We start from the raw sequence: 19,392 nt of genomic DNA, 5'->3' as shown, positions 1-19,392 counted from the left end.
ATCCAGGACCTCTATACCAGGCAGTGTCAGAGGAAGGCCCCAAAAAACTGTCAAAGACTCCAGCCACCCAGGCTACGGGCTGTTCTCTCTGCTACCATATGTCAATACTTCCTGTATATAGCCATGCTATTTTTACTTGTTATTTGTATTAATTATTCACTATGTATGTATTCCTTGTGTCATTATTTCATTTTTTTAAATGTTATTTTACCTTAACTTTATCTTATCTTTAACTCTGCATTGTTGGACCCTTTGTTGGACCCGTAAGTAAGCATTTCACACCTGTTGCCTACGAAGCATGTGACAAATAAAATGTGATTTGATTTGAATGTTCTCTACTTTGCGCCAGCTGTATTACTGTACATTAGTTCATAATCAGACACACTCCAGTGCCTACAGTATGTGTGTTTCTTAATCCACAGCTGATTGCTCTCTCTGTATGCTTTAGTTTCCACATGGTGTAAAGCAACATATCTAGGGTTGCAAAGCTACTGGTAATTTACCAAAGTTACCGGAGTCTTCAGTCATTTTGGTGATTAACAGAAAATCTATGGCAATCTATCGTAACGTTGGTAATTTATACTTGAATAACTCATTAAAAATGTATTCATTCATATATAGTATTCATTATTTATATCTGTGTCCATTTTGTCTATGAGTTTCTAATGGATAGACCATATGATTCAAGAGAAAATAGCCAAATTAATGAAAAAAGCATATAATCAACAATGGCATTGTTTTCAACTATTGACAACTAGTGACTTTTTTCACAACTGCCACCAGTTTGACTCCGAAACATTGACAGCAAATACATATTGACATAGCAAAAAAAACAAGTGTGTAAAAAAAATGTTTTTAAGGATATTTCATGACGAAACCGTTATTAAACGCCAATGTTATTCACTAAATTGATGGTTTATATTTGTTGTTTATAATGTTTTACAGCTTTGTCATTCTACTTTTCTTAGTTCATTATTTCACATATTTTACATATGATAATGCCAGAGAGAGGGCCAGATATTATTACAGACACGTGATAATCTGCAATACCCTAAAGGGCTGCTAGATTTATTTTGATAAATTACATCAAATCTGGTAGTTTACTAGGAAACTTAGACAGTCTCCAGTAATATATCCTGCCTTGGCAACCCTAACCATATCCCATTGCCTTAAAAGTTCTCCCCAATCCTAATTTAGACAATATTAATATTAATTGGCTTTTGAGGTGACACATTTTATTCATGTATGATTTGCATACATTTGCTGTGGAAATAGGGAATATGGACTACAATAGGAATGAAAATGATTTGATACACTGTTATTTCAGGTTTGAAAGGGGTTAGAATAGACTTCTGACACCTGTACCATGACATTGTTTGAAACTGTCTGTCTTCACCCTTATTATTTAGACTGTTACTTTTGAAAAAGCTTCTAGTTCACTGTCAGACATCTGTCTCAGGCACATACTGCATGGTACATCTCTTTTTCTCCATCCCTCTTTCTCTGTCTCTCTCCTTATCTGTACATCACCCCTCCTCTGTCGAATGGATACACACATTGAGCTCCAGGTCTACTGCCCTATACTCCAGGCCAGGCTTTCAGTGCGGCCCTCCCCTATCCACAGTGCAGTCCTCTCAGGCTTTAGGTACAAGCTCTGAGGAAGAGCATCGATCTGCCGTCTGGATACCAGGGAGGCTACACATACAGCATCTATAGGACGGAGCCCAGACACAACACACACCCATTGGATTATAAGCACTTTTGTCTCTGGATAACGTTGACGTGTAGCTTTTATGCTCCAGGGAGGCTGAGAAGGCAGAGTGATGTGTTACGTTTAGCTCTCCATCTGGCGCGTGTGTGTGTGTGGTGTGTGCGGTAAGCGCGCACCCCCCAGCAAGCCGGCCAGGCATGCTACAGTGTGCTCCCCATTGTTCCTGCCTGGAGATGAAAACCTGCTGGGTGTGAGATTGTGCTTTGGACAGCGTCTGGACCTACTGCCCCTCCTCCTCCATCCCTCATCTCTTCATCCCTCCTCTGTGCAGACATGGGCCTGCTAATTAAACTGCTCTTCATCCTGCTCCATGACTGGAATTATATATCTTCTATGGACTGTATACTGAATCTCAGACACACACATCATTGAGAGACTGGGGTTCTGTGTTGTTTTGCATTGTGTCTATGTATGCGTGTGTATGTCTCTGTTTTATTGTTTAATATCAGATCTGAACCTAAAGGCCACCCTCCATATTCCCTGTCTCAGCTGTGATTTTAACTGAGGCACACTCAACAGCTTTCCTTGCTCTGTAACGCTGGATGCTCATGTAAAGGACGTCACGCTGCTTGCTTAGCGAGTACCACCTTCCTCCTGATTCAGCCCATATCTGGCGTGAACTCAGGACCTGTGCCTTGCTAGCACACGTGACCGCCCTCCTGAAGCGTCTTACCAGTCAGCACCACATGAAAAGCTAGCTATTCACTGGCGCAAGTGGGGACACTTGAGGCTGAGGAGTATGTTTCACACATCCCCATGTGCTACACTCCGCTCTGGTTGACCATGTTCGTTCCCCGTCTCTCACGGTTCCAGGACTATACGCCCCTGTCATTCCTCCAAAGGTTTGGACAGTAGGACCTTTGGACACAGGGGGGGGAGGGGGGTCCCTGGCTTTGAACAGCCTGGTTCAGGGTGTTGGTCTCTGGGATAGGATTCAGGACTCTAGGCCCCTCTGGTCTCTCCCTATCAGGGTGTCTGTCTTGGGGTGGAAATCAGACTTGTGACTTGGCCTCTCTCACTCTCCTACTGGCCCCTCTGCACCAGTATGAAGAGTCACCCATGCGTCCACTCGGGGCATCTCAGCATCGCTGTGTGTGGGGAGGCAGACCCCGGGCCAGCAGCCTGCGCTAGGCCCCTGAAGCGCCCCTGTACTGACCCCCTGCCCCCCTGTCTCGTCCCCCCAGAGGAGGCCTACCAGAAACTGGCCACCGAGACGTTGGAGGAGCTGGACTGGTGCCTGGACCAGCTGGAGACCCTGCAGACCAGACACTCAGTTGGCGAGATGGCCTCCAACAAGGTAACGACAAGAACCTTTCACTTATGTGTCATATTTAGTTTCATTTTATTTAGTTTTTGTTTAAAACAGGTGAGTAATTGGATGACCAATTGTCATTTGCAATTGAGATTGTTGGCTTCCCACATGGTTGGAACAACAACAACAATAACTATTTTCTCTCTCTCTCTGGCCTCTTCGTGCCTCTTCTCCAACAGTTGTATCTGTACTAATATTGGTATTAATTCATACATCTCTTTTGTATCAGTATCTGTAGCTGTATCTAGCATTGTCATGCAGGGAGGGAGGTGTGCAGGGAGCATGCTCAGCTCAGCTTTCCAGCAAGGCCTTGACGTGCTGCATGCTGATCAGCTCTGGGCTCTGCTGAGAGACTGCCTGCCTGCCTGCTGATGTCACACTCTGTGATGTCACAATAGGGGGATGGGCATGAGATACAGGAGGGGCAGGCAGACAGACAAATGGATGGGACACAGTCAGACACAGATCTGGTAACACTACCAGATGGCAGTACAGCCACAGACAGACAGACAGACGGACGGACGGACGCACGCACGCACGCACGCACAGGCTCTACTCTGTAGCATTGTCACTCTGTAGCATTGTCGCACACACAGCTATCCCTGGTTTCCATAGCAACACACACAGGCCTGGTTGGCTTGCCGTCTCACTCCAGCACACAGTAATGGTGCTCCAATACACACACACAACCATCAACCTACAACATGGCATTTCATGACTATAACATCAAATTGAAGTATTTCAGTCCGTAAATACAGAACAGTAGTATTGGATACCAGAATAGCAGTATCATTCATATATATTTGTGTTATTTTGTGGTATTCGTATATTGTGCTATACACTGCACAGGAAGGCTTATAATAATGGCTGGAATGGAGTGAATATAATGGTATCAAACACATGGAAACCAGGTGTTTGATGTGTTTTGATACCATTCCATGAATTCTGTTCCAGTCATTACTATGAGCCCATCCTCCCCAATTAAGGTGCCCTCCGGTGATACACAGAGTGTACAAAACATTAAGAACAATCTTTCCGTGACATAGACTGACCAGGTGAATCCAGGTGAAAGCTATGATCCCTTATTGATGTCACTTGTTAAATCCACATCAATCAGTGTAGATGAAGGGGAGGAGACAGGTTAAAGAATGAATTTTAAGCCTTGAGACAATTAAGACATGGATTGTGTATGTGTGCCATTCAGAGGGTGAATGGGCAAGACAAAATATTTAAGTGCCTTTGAAAAGGGTATGGTAGTAGGTGCCAGGTGCACTGGTTTAAATGTGTCAAGAACATCAACGCTGCTTAGTTTTTCACGCTCAACAGTTTCCCGTGGTGTGTATCAAGAATGGTCCACCACCCAATGGACATCCAGCCAACTTGACACTGTGGGAAGCATTGGAGTCAACAAGCATGCCTGTGTAACGCTTTTGACAACTTGTAGAGTCCAGGTCCTGACGGATTGAAGCTCTTCTGAAGACAAAAAGGGATGCTGCTCAATATTTGGAAGATGTTCCTAATGTTTTGTACATTATAATGCATCGTGTGCATTATAAAGGACTTAAGTAGAACTTGGAGTACAGGCTGGGGGTTCATAAGAGCTAGCTGGTGTAATTGCATGTACTGTATGCAATGGTGACATCACAGTTATTTTTACACAGGAGTGATGTCATTCCATAGAGAATGTTTGTTTTGGACTGATGCCCAACTGAGTTCAAAATTTGGGGTCACTTAGAAATGTCCTTGTTTTTGAAAGAAAAGCACATTTTTTGTCCATTAAAATAACATAAAATTTATCAGAAATAATGTTTTAAATAACTTTTGTTGCTGGAAACGGCCAATTTTTTATGGAATATCTACATAGGCGTACAGAGGCCCATTATCAGCAACCATTACTCCTGTGTTTCAATGACACGTTGTGTTAGCTAATCCAAGTTTATAATTTTAAAAGGCTAATTGATCATAAGAAAACCCTTTTGCAATTATGTTAGCACAGCTGAAAACTGTTGTTCTGATTAAAGAAGCAATAAAACGGGCCTTTGGACTAGTTGTGTATCTGGAGCATCAGCATTTGTGGGTTTGATTACAGGCTCCAAATTGCCAAATAGTTTGAGAAACAGACTCCTCACAAATCCTTAACTGGCAGCTTCATTAAATAGTACCCACAAAACACCAGTCTCAACATCAACAGTGAAGAGGCGAGTCCGGGATGCTGGCCTTCTAGGCAGAGTTGCAAAGATAAAGCCATATCTCAGACTGGCCAATAAAAATAAAATATTAAGATGGGCAAAAGAACACTGAACAGAGGAACTCTGCCTAGAAGGCCAGCATCCCGGTGTCGCCTCTTCACTGTTGACGTTGAGACTGGTGTCATTGAGACTGGTGATGTTGAGACTGATCAATTAGCCTTTTAAAATGATAAACTTTGATTAGCTAACACAATGTGCCATTGGAAAGCAGGAGTGATGGTTGCTGATAATGGGCCTCTGTCTGCCTATGTAGAAATTCCATAAAAAATCTGCCGTTTACAGCTACAATACTCATTTACAACATTACCAATGTCTACACTGTATTTCTGATCAATTTTATGTTCTTTTAATTGACATAAAATGTGCTTTTCTTTCAAAAACAAGGACATTTCTAAGTGACCCCAAACTTTTGAACGGTAATGTACATTTGCTGATCATTTCTTCAAATACATTATTTTACACAATATCTTATCACAGCATTGGCAAACCATGGTTGACCAACTCCCTGACCAAAATGGCTGACATTTGTCCCATTAAAAGAAGGTTAAAGTCCATTCTAGTATTCTAATTCCTAATTCTATGTTTCATTCACTGGCAGTGTTGGGGAGAAGTGAACTACATGTAGTTGAACTAGTTGTTACAAGGTTAAAACAGATACAACTCAAAGCTTAACAGTTTAGGCATTCATTCTGAGGGGTTAAGGTTAGGGATTTTTATTTATTTATTTAATATAACCTCTATTTAAATAGGCAAGTCAATTAAGAACAAATTGTTATTTACAATGACAGCCTACCCCGAGCTATAGTTTTGGGAAGACTTAAGACAAAATGTTCATAGTATTCTCATGGCTTGCTAGAGCATTGTGAACTGCCATGGCGCAGTGGTTTAAGGACTGCACTCTGACTCCAAGCCCCATGGATTGGCGCCCTGTTCTGGGCCATCGTTTTTATTTTTTGATGAGCGCCGAAAAAGGCATATACTGCATCAATGTTCTCATCACCTTTTCAAACGTCTGAAATCGCTGTCTGTTTCTAGTGAGCACCTTGTCTTTTTCAGCCACCTATTTGATCATGTCAGACTCACATGTCATTATTGTCCCTGATCTACCTTGAGATTGTAGAAAGACATATTGGTTATTGATAGCAAAGGGCATGTTGTATTAATAATGGACATATGTCATTATGTGGAATCATGTGTAAACTGTGTGTGTGTTTGTTGTACATGTTGTTAGCTTTTACATGCACAAAAAAAGTGAGAAAACAAACAATAGCTCTAGATATGAGATCCATTTGATTGGGTCTATATTCCATAGGGAATTCCTATTTTGGGTCCCACTTCAAATTACATACAAGTCTCAGCTAAACATGGTGTGATTTCTACCCAAAGGTGTGTGTTCACACCTCTTCGCTGAGCTATCAATAGCATACCGGCTAGCTAGCTGACCGTGTGTGTGTGTGTTTGCGTGTGTGTGCGCATGTGTGTGCACACGCATTTGTACGTGCGTGGGTGTTTTGTGGGCCTGTGACGGCCTGTTCTTAGTCTCTTGGACCCAGGCAGAGGCGCTATATCTCTCTCAAAGGGTGACCAGCAGTCTCATCTGTTCCAGCAGCTGAAACTACCCACATTCCATTCTGGGCACCTTTGGGGACGCAAGGTGTAAAGTAATCTGAGACACGACAGTACCCTCACACTGATATAGTGGCTCTGTCTGTCTACCATCTACTGAGGGTATTTTGGTTGTTCCAAAGCTTTACTTCATTGTTTTAGGTAGGAAACGAATAGTGTAAGTCTTCCCCACCAGTCTAGTTTGCCATTCTAAATACTTTGAGGTGGCATGTTAATTTAAGCAAAACTCTATCCTGCTCACTTTTCCTCTGTTAATGATTTCAATGTGTTCTGACTACCATCCATCCATACTCCATCCAAACTGCTTCAGATGTACACATACCGTGGTGCTGTACCCATCCCCAGTTCAGAGAAAGCTCGCCATACAACTCTGGACCATGGTTGTGTCCCAAATGGGACCATATTCCCTATATAGTGCACTTCTTTTGACCAAAGGACAAATCCATGGTCTCATAGTCAAACAAATGGAATCCAGCTTCATGTATGACCCTTAGTGAAGTGGCATACACTATTCTCTATGCTGTACTAACTGTTCCAGACAGTCCAGTGATGCTCATGACTTGTGAAAGTTTAATGGGATTTAAACGTGTGGTTTTCTCCCAGGAAATGTGCCTGAATTATTTTCAGTGTGAATATTGCATGACCAAGATGAGACAATCTCCGCTTCCAGCAAATGTCTCACAGATTACCTCAGCTAGATGACACACACACAGCACAAGCAAACAGTATGTCCCCATCCCGCTGTACTGCACAAAAAAATAAAAAATATGGGGAAAAAAACTCCTCAGAGGACTAACTTCCAACCTCGACCTCAACCAATTACACAGAAGGATGAGCTCACTCTGCTCCTGTCCAGCCAATTAGCTGAGGTGATGAGCTCACTGTTTTCCCTTTCCTCTCCCTGATAGGCTGTGTGTGTGGATGAGGGCAGCAGCTGTGTGTGTGATAGACAGGCAGAAGCAGCCTTATTTACAAGCCATTGACAGGAGACCTTCTCGCTCCACGAGCACCAGCAGCATCCAAGCATCCTCCTCTCACTTCATCTATTATTCACACACCCCAGCTGTGTGTGTGTGTGTGTGTGTGTGTGTGTGTGTGTGTGTGTGTGTGTGTGTGTGTGTGTGTGTGTGTGTGTGTGTGTGTGTGTGTGTGTGTGTGTGTGTGTGTGTGTGTGTGTGTGTGTGTGTGTGTGTGTGTGTGTGTGTGTGTGTGAGAGAGAGAGAGGATGCTCTCATCAGAGCCCCGGGCACCTACACTCTGTCCCCTGCTACCCCAGAGTGCAGTGCCCCAGTCAGGATCCTGGACTATTGCTTTCCCAATAGGGAGGAACGGAGCAGATATGACAGACTGTGTTCAGCGGATGGACCTGCTGTACACCTCAAAGCTCCTCTTATTCATGGACTCTGTGCTCTCGCTGTATTGAGCTGCTTTTGCTGGTGGTCTCTCTCGCCTGTTTTTCTGTGCTGTAGCTGGCTCTATTCTGCCTGTTCTCTTTATATTTGGACCACATATTTTGTTTTTTCAAAATGCCTGAGGCCAACTACCTGCTCTCTGTGTCCTGGGGATTTATCAAGGTAAGATGTGAGGTGGATTTTATTATTCTAATACTATTAATATATTGTTTTCTGAAAAAGCAGCCATCATTCCTCTGATGAGGTGAGAATGATGTCATTACCAGACAAAGGAAAAGCAGGCTTGTCCCTGACATCCACTTGAACTTTGTTTATTTGAGCTGTAAATAGAGAGACAATGGTGTTATGTTATAATCCATCTATACTTCTGGCATTATAAATAAATGTTAGTGTGGCTGGGTGTGTCGTCTGCAGCTCCCCCCAGTTGGTGTGATAATGGTGTTGCTCTCACTGCCGGCTACAGATGTCTCTGTGGAACAGTATGGCCACATGACTTATAGCTTATAGCTTACAGGGACTAGTTTTGGTATGAAATGCAGGAAAAGGGATTTGCTGTGTGGGAAAGGGTGGCATTGAGTGTATTGGTGAATATCAAAGGCATGTATCAACGGCAGTCACTTTCTAGAGCAAAGATTATTTTGCTTTGGGTACCAAAATAATTGCAGCGACTCAATTGTAAGGAAGGGAAGATTCAAGCTTCACCAACATGTCCAGCGATACAGAGATGTCCAGCACTTTGTTCCACACTCATATACACAGTGTATGTCTGTTTGATCATTGGATAAGGTCGCTTGAAGGTGTTGAGTTCAAATCCCTTAGTTTGGCCAGGCTAACGCGGGGTCAACAATTGCCAGGTTTGGAATAAAATGTAAATGTTGTCAGCACTACAGTTGAGGACAGCAGACGCTAGGGCTGGAAAATTGCCAGGGACCTCACGATACGATATTCTCATGATTCTCACGATTTGACTATGATTTTGACGTTCAAAACACATTGCTGTCAATACCTGCTGCAGAGAGACAATAGAAACAAGTTCCGATCAGTCAGGGAAATAATAGTGCTAAAAACATGTTGGCTCACTATTTTAAAAGAATATGGAGAACCAGCTATAGGATGAAAGATATCGGAGTTTTGGTGCAGGTACAGCCGACTAGCGCTAGCTAACGCTACCTACAGTAGCCCCAAAAAATTAGATTTTATTAATCAATACTTGGAGACAAATATCGATAAAATATTGTCCCAAAATAATATTGTAATATCATATTGTAATAGTAGACGCTCTTAGAAATATCACTATAGGTTATTGGGATTTATCTACTTGCGATGGGATATTGTAGCTAAATCTAATTTACAAATTATAGCCTATATACAGTGCCTTGCGAAAGTATTCGGCTCCCTTGAACTTTGCGACCTTTTGCCACATTTCAGGCTTCAAACATAAAGATATAAAACTGTATTTTTTTGTGAAGAATCAACAACAAGTGGGACACAATCATGAAGTGGAACGACATTTATTGGATATTTCAAACTTTTTTAACAAAGCAAAAACTGAAAAATTGGGCGTGCAAAATTATTCAGCCCCCTTAAGTTAATACTTTGTAGCGCCACCTTTTGCTGCGATTACAGCTGTAAGTCGCTTGGGGTATGTCTCTATCAGTTTTGCACATCGAGAGACTGACATTTTTTCCCATTCCTCCTTGCAAAACAGCTCGAGCTCAGTGAGGTTGGATGGAGAGCATTTGTGAACAGCAGTTTTCAGTTCTTTCCACAGATTCTCGATTGGATTCAGGTCTGGACTTTGACTTGGCCATTCTAACACCTGGATATGTTTATTTTTGAACCATTCCATTGTAGATTTTGCTTTATGTTTTGGATCATTGTCTTGTTGGAAGACAAATCTCCGTCCCAGTCTCAGGTCTTTTGCAGACTCCATCAGGTTTTCTTCCAGAATGGTCCTGTATTTGGCTCCATCCATCTTGCTGTCCCTGCTGAAGAAAAGCAGGCCCAAACCATGATGCTGCCACCACCATGTTTGACAGTGGGGATGGTGTGTTCAGCTGTGTTGCTTTTACGCCAAACATAACGTTTTGCATTGTTGCCAAAAAGTTCAATTTTGGTTTCATCTGACCAGAGCACCTTCTTCCACATGTTTGGTGTGTCTCCCAGGTGGCTTGTGGCAAACTTTAAACAACACTTTTTATGGATATCTTTAAGAAATGGCTTTCTTCTTGCCACTCTTCCATAAAGGCCAGATTTGTGCAATATACGACTGATTGTTGTCCTATGGACAGAGTCTCCCACCTCAGCTGTAGATCTCTGCAGTTCATCCAGAGTGATCATGGGCCTCTTGGCTGCATCTCTGATCAGTCTTCTCCTTGTATGAGCTGAAAGTTTAGAGGGACGGCCAGGTCTTGGTAGATTTGCAGTGGTCTGATACTCCTTCCATTTCAATATTATCGCTTGCACAGTGCTCCTTGGGATGTTTAAAGCTTGGGAAATATTTTTGTATCCAAATCCGGCTTTAAACTTCTTCACAACAGTATCTCGGACCTGCCTGGTGTGTTCCTTGTTCTTCATGATGCTCTCTGCGCTTTTGACGGACCTCTGAGACTATCACAGTGCAGGTGCATTTATACGGAGACTTGATTACACACAGGTGGATTGTATTTATCATCATTAGTCATTTAGGTCAACATTGGATCATTCAGAGATCCTCACTGAACTTCTGGAGAGAGTTTGCTGCACTGAAAGTAAAGGGGCTGAATAATTTTGCACGCCCAATTTTTCAGTTTTTGTATGCTAAAAAAGTTTGAAATATCCAATAAATGTCGTTCCACTTCATGATTGTGTCCCACTTGTTGTTGATTCTTCACAAAAAAATACAGTTTTATATCTTTATGTTTGAAGCCTGAAATGTGGCAAAAGGTCGCAAAGTTCAAGGGGGCCGAATACTTTCGCAAGGCACTGTATGTGTGAAACTAGATACATATAACTAGATACAGCCTTCATATAGCCTTCTGTGTGCTTAACCAAATACATTTGTGGGTTGGGACCGCTGATGTAGCTGTGGTGAGAGAGCGCTGCGGGAAGGTGTGATAAAATGTATCATTTTACGGAACTGCTTCGCAGCGCTCGCTGAAGCCTTCAGCCTGGTTTCGCAATCACTGTTTTTTAAGAGTTCAGCTACAGATTCCTCTGAATGTCCTCCAAATCGAAGGCCAAAATCTAAATTTGGGTCTACCATTCCAGAGGGTGAGACTGAGGGAGAGTGGGAGCAAAGGATAGGGAGAATGAAAATGGGTGACGGAGAATTGGGTTACTGATTACATCAGAACTGTTGCTAGCAAGGGGGTGCAGCAGGTAGCTCACCTGATCTGTACTCCCTTCAACCTCTCAACTGTGTGTGTGTGTGTGTGTGTGTGTGTGTGTGTGTGTGTGTGTGTGTGTGTGGAGCATGCTGTAATAGTACTGATTAAAGTGTGGTGTCTCACAGATTAAAGTGTGGTGTCTCACAGTGTCTGCTGTTTCCCTTCTAAAAGACTCTCCTACCTTTATAAATTACTTTAGCTGGGGCCTCCCGAGTGGCGCAGTGGTCTAAGGCACTGCATCACAGTGCTAGAGGCATTACTACAGACCTGGGTTCATTCCCAGGCTGTACCACTTTGGGAGTCCCAAAGGACAGTGCACAATTGGCCTAGTGTCGTCTGGGTTAGGGGAGGGTTTGGCAGGTGGGGCTTTAACTTGGCTCATCACACTCTAGCGACTCCATGTGGTGGGCCGGGTCTAATTTTTCGAAGGACTGATGACTCCACTTTTGCCTCTCCCGAGCCTGTTGGGGAGTTGCAGCGATGAGACAAGAACGGGGTGTAAAATAATAATAAAAAATATATATAAAATATGACTTTAGCCCTCAATGGCAGATATGGCCATACAGAATCCTCCAATTTGTGCTTCAGGATTCCACCAAGTTAACTTAAATCATACAAAATCATGATTGACACATCCAGTGCAGAATGTAACTCCATATTTTTTTTCCTGGTACACTGCACACTGTAACCCCTTCTCTCTGTGTGTGTGTGTATGTGTGTGTATGTGTGTGTGTGTGTGTGTGTGTGTGTGTGTGTGTGTGTGTGTGTGTGTGTGTGTGTGTGTGTGTGTGTGTGTGTGTGTGTGTGTGTGTGTGTGTGTGTGTTGTGTTCCAGTTCAAGAGAATGTTGAACAGGGAGCTCAGCCACCTGTCTGAGATGAGTCGCTCAGGGAACCAGGTGTCAGAGTTCATCTCCAGCACCTTCCTGGGTGAGTGACCACAGTTACCACTGGGCTCCTCCCTGCTCATTCTGGACCCTGTAGAGAGACCAGAGCTGTGTCCCAAATGGCACCCTATTGGATATCTCACTCACTGTCTCTTATTCTATGTGTTTGACACAGACAAGCAGCACGAGGTGGAGATGCCGACACCCCAGACGCAGAAGGAGAAGGAAGACAAGAAGAATAGACCCATGTCTGAGATCAGTGGAGTGAAGAAACTGCAGCACAGCTCCAGCCTCACCAACTCTAACATACCCCGCTTCGGAGTCAAGAGCGAGACAGAGGACGAACTGGCTAAGGTGGGCAGCAGTGGGAGAAAGGGTTAGGAAAGGGAGGGCGAGGAGACATGAAGAGACAGGGTGAGGGAGAAAGAGGGATAGAGTGTCATGTAGGGGAGAGGGTTGTAGGGAAAGATCTAGAGAGGAGGGATAGAGAAAGAGGAGAAGACCAAGAGAGTGAGGCTCTAAAACGACTGTATCAGTGTAAGAATGGTTGTTTTCCCTTTGCAGGAGCTGGAGGATGTAAATAAATGGGGCCTTAACGTTTTCAAAGTCACTCAGTTCTCTGGGAACAGGCCCCTGACCGTCATGATGCACACTATATTCCAGGTATAGATAAGTTAAATTTGATCTGCTTTATTTTTGTTGATTGTACTAACATGACTTGTATCCACAGTCTATTACAATACAATATTATGTTTTTGTTTTGTTTTTCTTATAGGAAAGAGACTTGTTAAAAACTTTTAAAATTCCACTCGACACTTTTATAACCTACCTGATGACCTTAGAAGACCATTACCATGGCGATGTGGCCTACCACAACAACATCCATGCTGCTGATGTCACCCAGTCCACTCACGTGCTGCTATCCACCCCCGCTCTAGAGGTTGGACCCCTCAATCAATCAGTCAATTCATCAATAATACTGCATTTGTATTTGTACAAAACCTAGATCCACAAAAATATACTTCAGCTTTAATTTGTCAGGATTGTAACTGACAGATTTGTGATTGCTGTTATTTGGTTGAATGGCTGGTGTGACCCTGTACTGTCCTCTCTGCTGTTCCCAGGCTGTGTTCACAGACCTGGAGATCCTAGCTGCCATATTTGCCAGTGCTATTCATGACGTGGACCACCCTGGAGTCTCCAACCAGTTCCTCATCAACACCAGTGAGTCTAAATACAGACCTGACTTAACAGTTCCGTCACTGATTTACACAAGGCATGATGGATGCCCTCTGTCTCTCCCCTGCATTTGGGATTAACACTCAACTTCAAGCACACAGGTTACTAAACAACCCTACTGAGAGATTCAATCCACCCATGTGCACACACACACACAAACACACACCTCCTCCTCCGTTGTGCCCTGAAGTTCAGAGGGGGATGCCCTGCAGCGAAGGCAGTAGGAGTCGTCAGTCAGGAAACACTAGAATGAGCCTCTGTCAGCCAGAACACCAGATCTGTTTATGTTAAAGCTATAAGGACCTCAACAACACCTCTTCATTGAACATGTCAAACATCTGAGTCAGTGTATGTGTGTTTGTCCCCCAGACTCAGAGCTGGCCCTCATGTACAATGACTCGTCAGTCCTGGAGAACCACCACCTGGCTGTGGGCTTCAAGCTGCTTCAGGAAGAGAACTGTGACATCTTCCAGAACCTGACCAAAAAACAACGACAATCACTGCGCAAGATGGTCATCGACATCGTTAGTGACTGGATAGTAATCAGTAACCAATAGCAATAGGAACATCTCTGAAATAGTGTTCACATCAGTTGAAAAAATTTCCATGGTTATACTTGAGTGCTACTGTTTACTTCTTCTATGTTATCAGATGTTACCAAACTCTCCATTAATATAGAAGATGTGTTCTATTGGTTTGTCCCTGGCAGTATTGTGACAGCCTGTGTTGTGTCTCTGGTGATTCCCAGGTCCTAGCGACTGACATGTCCAAGCACATGAACCTCCTGGCTGACCTGAAGACCATGGTGGAGACCAAGAAGGTGACCAGCTCTGGAGTTCTACTCCTGGACAACTACTCTGACAGGATCCAAGTTTTGCAGAACATGGTGCACTGTGCAGACCTGAGTAACCCCACCAAGCCCCTGCAGCTGTACCGCCAGTGGACCGACCGCATCATGGAAGAGTTCTTCACCCAGGGGGACAGGGAGAGGGAGAGAGGCATGGAGATCAGCCCTATGTGTGACAAACACAACGCCTCTGTCCAGAAGAGCCAGGTACCCCCAACAAACCAGGACTGAAACACTCACTCTGCTTTGAAACAAACCACACCAAAACACTCATACAACCCCAAACAACACGCAAACACCAAACACACGCACACACACAAATCCTTTCTATTGTTTTTCACTAACCCTAACCCTCTCTGTCCTCTCTCCAGGTGGGCTTTATTGACTACATCGTCCACCCTCTATGGGAGACATGGGCAGATCTGGTCCACCCTGACGCTCAGGACATCCTGGACACTCTGGAGGACAACAGGGAGTGGTACCAGAGCACCATCCCCCAGAGCCCCTCACCCACCCTGGACGAGCCTGAGGACGGCAGCCGCCCCCCTGGAGGGGACAAGTTCCAGTTTGAACTCACCCTGGAGGAGGACGGGGAATCAGACACGGAGAAGGACAGTGGCAGCCAACCCGAGGAAGAGGATGAAGAAGAGGAGAACAGTTGTAGTGACTCAAAAACACTCTGTACGCAGGACTCAGAGTCGACAGAGATACTACTGGACGAACAGGTGGGGGAGGAGGAGGAAGAGGAAGTGGAGGGAGAGTCCTCTTCATCACAACCTTGTGTAGTGGAGGAGGAAGAGGAGGGGGAGGAAGGGGAAGAGAAGGGCGAGGAGAAACCAGACGATACATAGCAGTGTATTCACTGCAACTAAACTTTTCTTCTTAGTAACCAGAGATTATTATTTCTAGAGTATTTTGGGGGATTTATGGACTATGTCTGTTATTTTTTTGATATATTTATGTTTAGGGTTCCAAAGCGCACGCTGTTCACCCCTTGGCCACTCCTCCCTCCTCATCCTTGGTCAGCTTCTCAGACACACCCACTGGTACTTCTACAACTTTTTTGCACTCAGGAAAACTTTTTTCCATTCCCGTTTGTACCGGAGTAGTTTGTGTGTTATTTCACTTCAAAACCTAGTCCTAGTGTGTTGAAGTTACATTAAGGATTATGATTAGAGTTTAGAGTGTGTTTCATGCTGTTCATATATCTCTACTCCTTTCAGCCTTGGCTGACCAATGGCGGTGTTTCTGTGTGTTATTAAGTGCCCATTCTTCAGAAGTGACTATAGTGTCTGTTTTTCTTAGTTGTTTGTATTTATCAGCAAAGCAACACGCTACGTTGTTGTGTGGTCTGGATGAATGAAATCCCAACAGGACAGGATGGAGAGAGGCGCTGCAGCACATTGAGAGAAAAATGCATTGTGGGAATTTATCAAGACACTTTTCTGAAGTTGAAGTCTTCCTTGAAAACCTGACTAAAAAGGCTAAGATCTTACAGCTCTAATGCTAGGTTTAACCTCGATAGAGTTTTTGTATCGTACCATACATAACATGGAGATCTATTGTAGATTCTACTTTTGTTATAACCAAGAAAAAAAAGTGACTTTTGAAAACATTTGAAAGGCACTTGAAAACTGTTGATGAGAAATGCCTCATCTGCCACTGCTTTTCTGTGTGTAAAAGGGTAACTTTTTATTGTTTTGGGGGAGTATTGGGGAGTATTCTCAGACTTACAAATCAAGCCCTTGCCCCTACCCTCTACGCAGTAGATCTGAGAGGATTGGATAGATATTAGCGGATCCAATCCTCTCAGATCTACAGGAGGGCCTAAAGGGTAGGTGCTAGGGCTTGATTTGGGATTGCACGTTCATCAAAAAAGCATTTACACAATTACTCCCATACCACTGTCCCCATGTTCGGTTGTCATAATCGTGCAACAATCATTTCAAGGATTGTTTTCCCTGAAGAAAAACATGTCACATGTTGACACATACTTGACTTTACGTTGAATGAAATCATTTTGTATGACTGACCAGAAAGAATCCTTGAAGTTCTACTTATTGTTGCCTGCAGTAAATATGAGCGCATGTCATCTTACAATGCAATGCTTGTTAGAAGCATTGGAGTGCTGCATTGGAGTGCTGCATTGGAGTGCTGCATTGGAGTGCTGCATTGGAGTGCTGCATTGGAGTGCTGCATTGGAGTGCTGCATTGGAGTGCTGCATTGGAGTGCTGCAAGTGTACAGAGGTGATGTCACCACACTCTGCTGTACTGTGGAAGTCTATGGGGGGTTTGATACCTATAGCAATGTTATAATAGAATTTTGGTAATTTGGCGGCTTGCGACACTTTTTGTGCTACGCACATGGTGACCTTATTTCCTATTACTTGTCAATCATGTCTCCATGTCCTGATTGTGGTGTAGGGAGGTGGTCAATTCAATTTCATATTCGGGACGCAATTTATTGAATAATAATAGTTCAATAATAATAAATAATAATAAACACAGAGATTAATCTTTCAAATCCCTCAGATAAAGTAATAGCTTTGTGAGATGTCTGAAATATGTACAGTGACAGTCATTATTACAGCAACATTTGTGAGTGCTAATAAGAAACAAATCAATTCCGGTTCAATAATTGAAAGTTCCTCATTGAAAATAAATAGCTCTTGAATAGGAATTTCAATTCATATCCTGAATTTACTTCAAATTGAATTGTCCACAGCCCTTACTGCAGGTCAGTAATATTTTCCAATGTACTTCATGGTTGATGTTTTCACACATTAGCGGTCACAGCCATTCTGATTCCCATGTAAAATAGTCTTTTGAGTGACTAAGATATCACTCATAATATTTGGGGGGGGATAGAAATGTTCAACAACAAACAAATAACTACCAGGAAGTTTTAAGGTGAGCAGCTAATATTCATGAGCTTGCCTTGATTGACAGCTCTTAGAAAGGCCTCTGTCCTGAAACTTGAATGCAGTGAGCAGTGTTGCAGTAAAATAATCTCAAGCAGATTTGGTGAAACACAAAGCAACTCAAACAACATTGAAATTGCATCAATGATGTACATATTTTAATCTCCCATTCGGCATGTCTCTTGTGATGCGGTTCACAGCAGCACTGACAGATGTGTTGACATGACAACTGCGTCATAGTTTTGTTCGACCCTCCCCCCTTTTGTTCCATGCTGTCTGAAGACCTAGCTAGCCACTAGCTAACACCAGACACAGATGAAGACCTAGCTAGCCACTAGCTAACACCAGACACAGATGAATACTTAGCTAGCCACTAGCTAACACCAGACACAGATGAAGACCTAGCTAGCCACTAGCTAACACCAGACACAGATGAAGACCTAGCTAGCCACTAGCTAACACCAGACACAGATGAAGACCTAGCTAGCCACTAGCTAACACCAGACACAGATGAATACTTAGCTAGCCACTAGCTAACACCAGACACAGATGAAAACCTAGCTAATCACTAGCTAACACCAGACACAGATGAAGACCTAGCTAGCCACTAGCTAACACCAGACACAGATGAAAACCTAGCTAGCCACTAGCTAACACCAGACACAGATGAAGACCTAGCTAGCTACTAGCTAACACTAGCCACTAGCTAACACTAGCCACTAGCTAACACCAGACACAGATGAAAGGGGAGACATGTAAGTATCTTTGTCATAGATGAATAGTGTAGACTTTTAATTATATTTGCTGACACCCTACAGTCTAAATTTGGCAACAGTAGAGTAGCTATATAAACCAAACCCCTCCGCAAACACTCTTTCTAAAATGTTGGTAACAAGGCGGTACTTATTTAAATTAGGTAAGAGAATATCATGTTACCGTTGGTGTGTTAAAATTAGAGTTAGGGTGATGTCACCCTATCCCTTTAATAATCCTGAATCCAAGTGTTTGACATGGGGGAGGGGACCCAAACTTTTTCAATGTAGAAGCAACAGTAATTTTTCATACTTCTGATCATTGTATTTTGATTTGGTATCATCCAGTTTGATTTAAAACATAATTTTGACTGTTCATGACCCTCTGTCATTGTCCTCACACTAACCTTGGATTTGTTTGTTTTGACCAAGAACACAAGACAATCAGCTCCATGGTGCAGTGGTCTCATAAGAAGACAGGTTGGCTATAGATAATGCCTTGATGTTTTCATATCTCACTATTTCACTTTTTTTTTTTTTTTTAAACTCGCCAAAACTCACATGCTCATTGGGCTTGAACAAGACTCTTTACACTTCAGCCAAGAGACTTTCTTTTACACATTTCTATTGTTGTTGGTATTACAATTGATGCTATTATTTATTTATATATTTTTGTATTAGTTGTGTCTTTCTTGCCATATAAAGGCGGTACAGTCAAGCTCTCGCTGTAGCATAGACCGCTGTACAGGCTTTCCAGTTACTATACCCAAATAGGCTTTTTTTCTCTAAATATGTACATAGAGTATAAAAAATTCAAGAATTGTTAGTGCTTATTTGAAAAGAAATGTGTAATTTGAAATGTTTTATTTCATTCTTATGTTCTTGTGCCAAGTTGTTTTTCTCCATCCTCACCCGATGACCTTACCATAATACCACTTATCTGGTTGTATCTCTGTTTACAAACATATATTTATTGTGTTGTATATACTATAATTATTATTATTCTCAT

The 19,392-nt window shown here is 43.0% G+C and overlaps 1 protein-coding gene across 3 annotated transcripts in view; it reads left to right on the top strand.

Moving 5' to 3' along the window:
• LOC110525419 (3',5'-cyclic-AMP phosphodiesterase 4D) overlaps nt 1–17,214 on the top strand; it is a 55,113-nt gene extending 37,899 nt beyond the window's left edge. For 2 of the 3 annotated variants that reach the window (XM_090237176.1, XM_090237175.1), the window contains exons 7-15: nt 2,956–3,068; nt 12,573–12,666; nt 12,799–12,977; nt 13,188–13,286; nt 13,399–13,563; nt 13,748–13,847; nt 14,232–14,386; nt 14,611–14,916; nt 15,081–17,214. In XM_090237176.1, coding sequence (XP_090093302.1) covers nt 2,956–3,068; nt 12,573–12,666; nt 12,799–12,977; nt 13,188–13,286; nt 13,399–13,563; nt 13,748–13,847; nt 14,232–14,386; nt 14,611–14,916; nt 15,081–15,560 — 1,691 coding nt within the window. In that variant the 3' untranslated portion in view covers nt 15,561–17,214. Of the gene's footprint in view, nt 1–2,955; nt 3,069–8,176; nt 8,533–12,572; nt 12,667–12,798; nt 12,978–13,187; nt 13,287–13,398; nt 13,564–13,747; nt 13,848–14,231; nt 14,387–14,610; nt 14,917–15,080 lie in introns of those variants that run through there. The other variant, XM_036979563.2, reaches the window with a different exon arrangement.
• Nucleotides 17,215–19,392: the final 2,178 nt, after the last annotated feature.

Source organism: Oncorhynchus mykiss, chromosome 6 (genome assembly GCF_057628025.1).
Source record: "Oncorhynchus mykiss isolate SJ-2025 chromosome 6, ASM5762802v1, whole genome shotgun sequence".
Classification (NCBI taxonomy): domain Eukaryota; kingdom Metazoa; phylum Chordata; class Actinopteri; order Salmoniformes; family Salmonidae; genus Oncorhynchus; species Oncorhynchus mykiss.
This window is presented reverse-complemented; position numbering and strand designations above follow the sequence as displayed.